This window comes from Zea mays, chromosome 5, assembly GCF_902167145.1.
Source record: "Zea mays cultivar B73 chromosome 5, Zm-B73-REFERENCE-NAM-5.0, whole genome shotgun sequence".
In the NCBI taxonomy this organism is placed as follows: domain Eukaryota; kingdom Viridiplantae; phylum Streptophyta; class Magnoliopsida; order Poales; family Poaceae; genus Zea; species Zea mays.
Window position 1 is genome coordinate 71,144,272 of NC_050100.1, and position 1,653 is coordinate 71,145,924.

The 1,653-nt window shown below is 48.4% G+C and overlaps 1 protein-coding gene across 1 annotated transcript; it reads right to left on the reverse strand.

Moving 5' to 3' along the window:
• Positions 1-233: 233 nt before the first annotated feature.
• On the reverse strand, positions 234-1,173 carry LOC109939926 (uncharacterized). The gene is made up of 3 exons (XM_020538398.1): positions 1,047-1,173; positions 775-962; positions 234-695 (listed from the first exon to the last, which is right to left on the reverse strand). Exons 1-3 carry the CDS (start codon positions 1,162-1,164, stop codon positions 234-236), a joined length of 768 nt encoding a protein of 255 aa, XP_020393987.1. The 5' UTR covers positions 1,165-1,173.
• Positions 1,174-1,653: the final 480 nt, after the last annotated feature.

Sequence of the window (1,653 nt, forward strand, 5' to 3'; positions counted from 1 at the left end):
GCACTGATTTAAATTGGCACGACACGCTTGGCACGTTTGCAATCACCCATCTTAGGGCAACTTCTATGCCCCATGATGAAATTTGAAAAACACCACACTGCATTTACTTCTACAATTGTAGACACTGTTGAATTCTAAACAATGGGAAAACAATAGTAGCATTTAGTACAAAAAGTGTCCTCTAACAAAACATCCGAGCACATTAACCACGTGTTCAAAGCATGCAATGTTTTCTATTTGGCAATGTTCTTCTCAGGAGCAATCGATGAAGAGGGGCGACTTGAGGAATCAGGAGCGACGTTCACATCTGCCATTATGTCGTCAGGAACAACCACACCAGGTCTCCTCATTAGGATCCACCCCGCGCGAATAGCTTTATCCATAGCTTTATCGCGCTGGGCCCTCAGAGTAGCAGAAGTCTCTTCAGCAGCCTTGACAGCCAATCGAGCGGTTTCTAGCTCCTGGGCGACGGATTTCTTGGAAGCACGCAGATCCTTGATGACAGCATCTTTGGTCGACACCAACTGCCTGAGGCGAATCACATCATCCAAGGATTCTTGCAGCTTATAACGATGATTATCTAACTCCTCCCTGGTGAAGCGATGACTCCTCTCCAACATGGTCAACGAATTGCTGGAGTCGCGGTATAGCTTGTCAAGGTTGTCACGAGAAGTAGCGAGGGCACGCTTTTCTTCCTACAGGCAAGAATCAGTTTCTCCAAACATCAAGCAAGCAATAAGAACACAGCAAACAAAGCCAAGATTCACAGGTCACCTTTTCAGAGTCGAGCTGAGCATGGAGAGTTGAGTTTAGTGTGTTAACATCATTCAGAGAAGTAGAAACCCGGGCCAGTTCAGTCTGACCTTGAGAATATTTTTCTTCAAGATCAGAGCACCGCCGGGCCAGTTCAGTCTGACCTTGAGAATATTTTTCTTCAAGATCAGAGTACTGCCGAGCCATATCTGTCAAGAAACAATCAAGCAAAGGTGTTAAAATAAAAAGCAGATTAATCAGGTAGCCAAAAAAGGAAGCAAAAGAGCACTGACCGACATTTGCCACCTCCAAATCAGATACACGCCGCTGAAGCAGCACTGGATTCCAACGCGCCAGAGACAAAGCTCCTTCTAGGACAGAGGCACCCTGCAACTTCAGCCGACTAGACATCTCATCAACCAATGCCTGACATTAAAAATAGACAAGCATGAGAACAATTATCTGCCTGGGGTAAAGTCAGACCAGAAGAAACCAAAATACCTAGAGGTTGGAGAAGAATGAGGGAACCCCCAAGTTGTGAGAGGTCAACTGATGGCTCGGTGAAGGGTCACCAACCGGAACAACTCGCAACGAATCAGCTGGAACCAATTCAGTGTCATCAGCAGAAGCCAGAACTCTGTCATCGGGTGCACTGGCCTCTAAAGTGACTCCTTGACCGAAGGCTTGGGCTACCGGCATGCAACTAGAGTGTGGAGGAGAAGACCCTACATGAACATCCATGGAAGTGTGGGAGGGAGAACCCACTCGGACACCCTCGGGGGCTGGGTCACAGCTCGCGCTACCCATCCGAGCCGGATCATCTCCGGCAACACCCTCGGGGGCTGGGTAAGCGCTAGCGCCATCCATGGAGGCCGAGTTCTCTGCAACAGCCACCTCTAA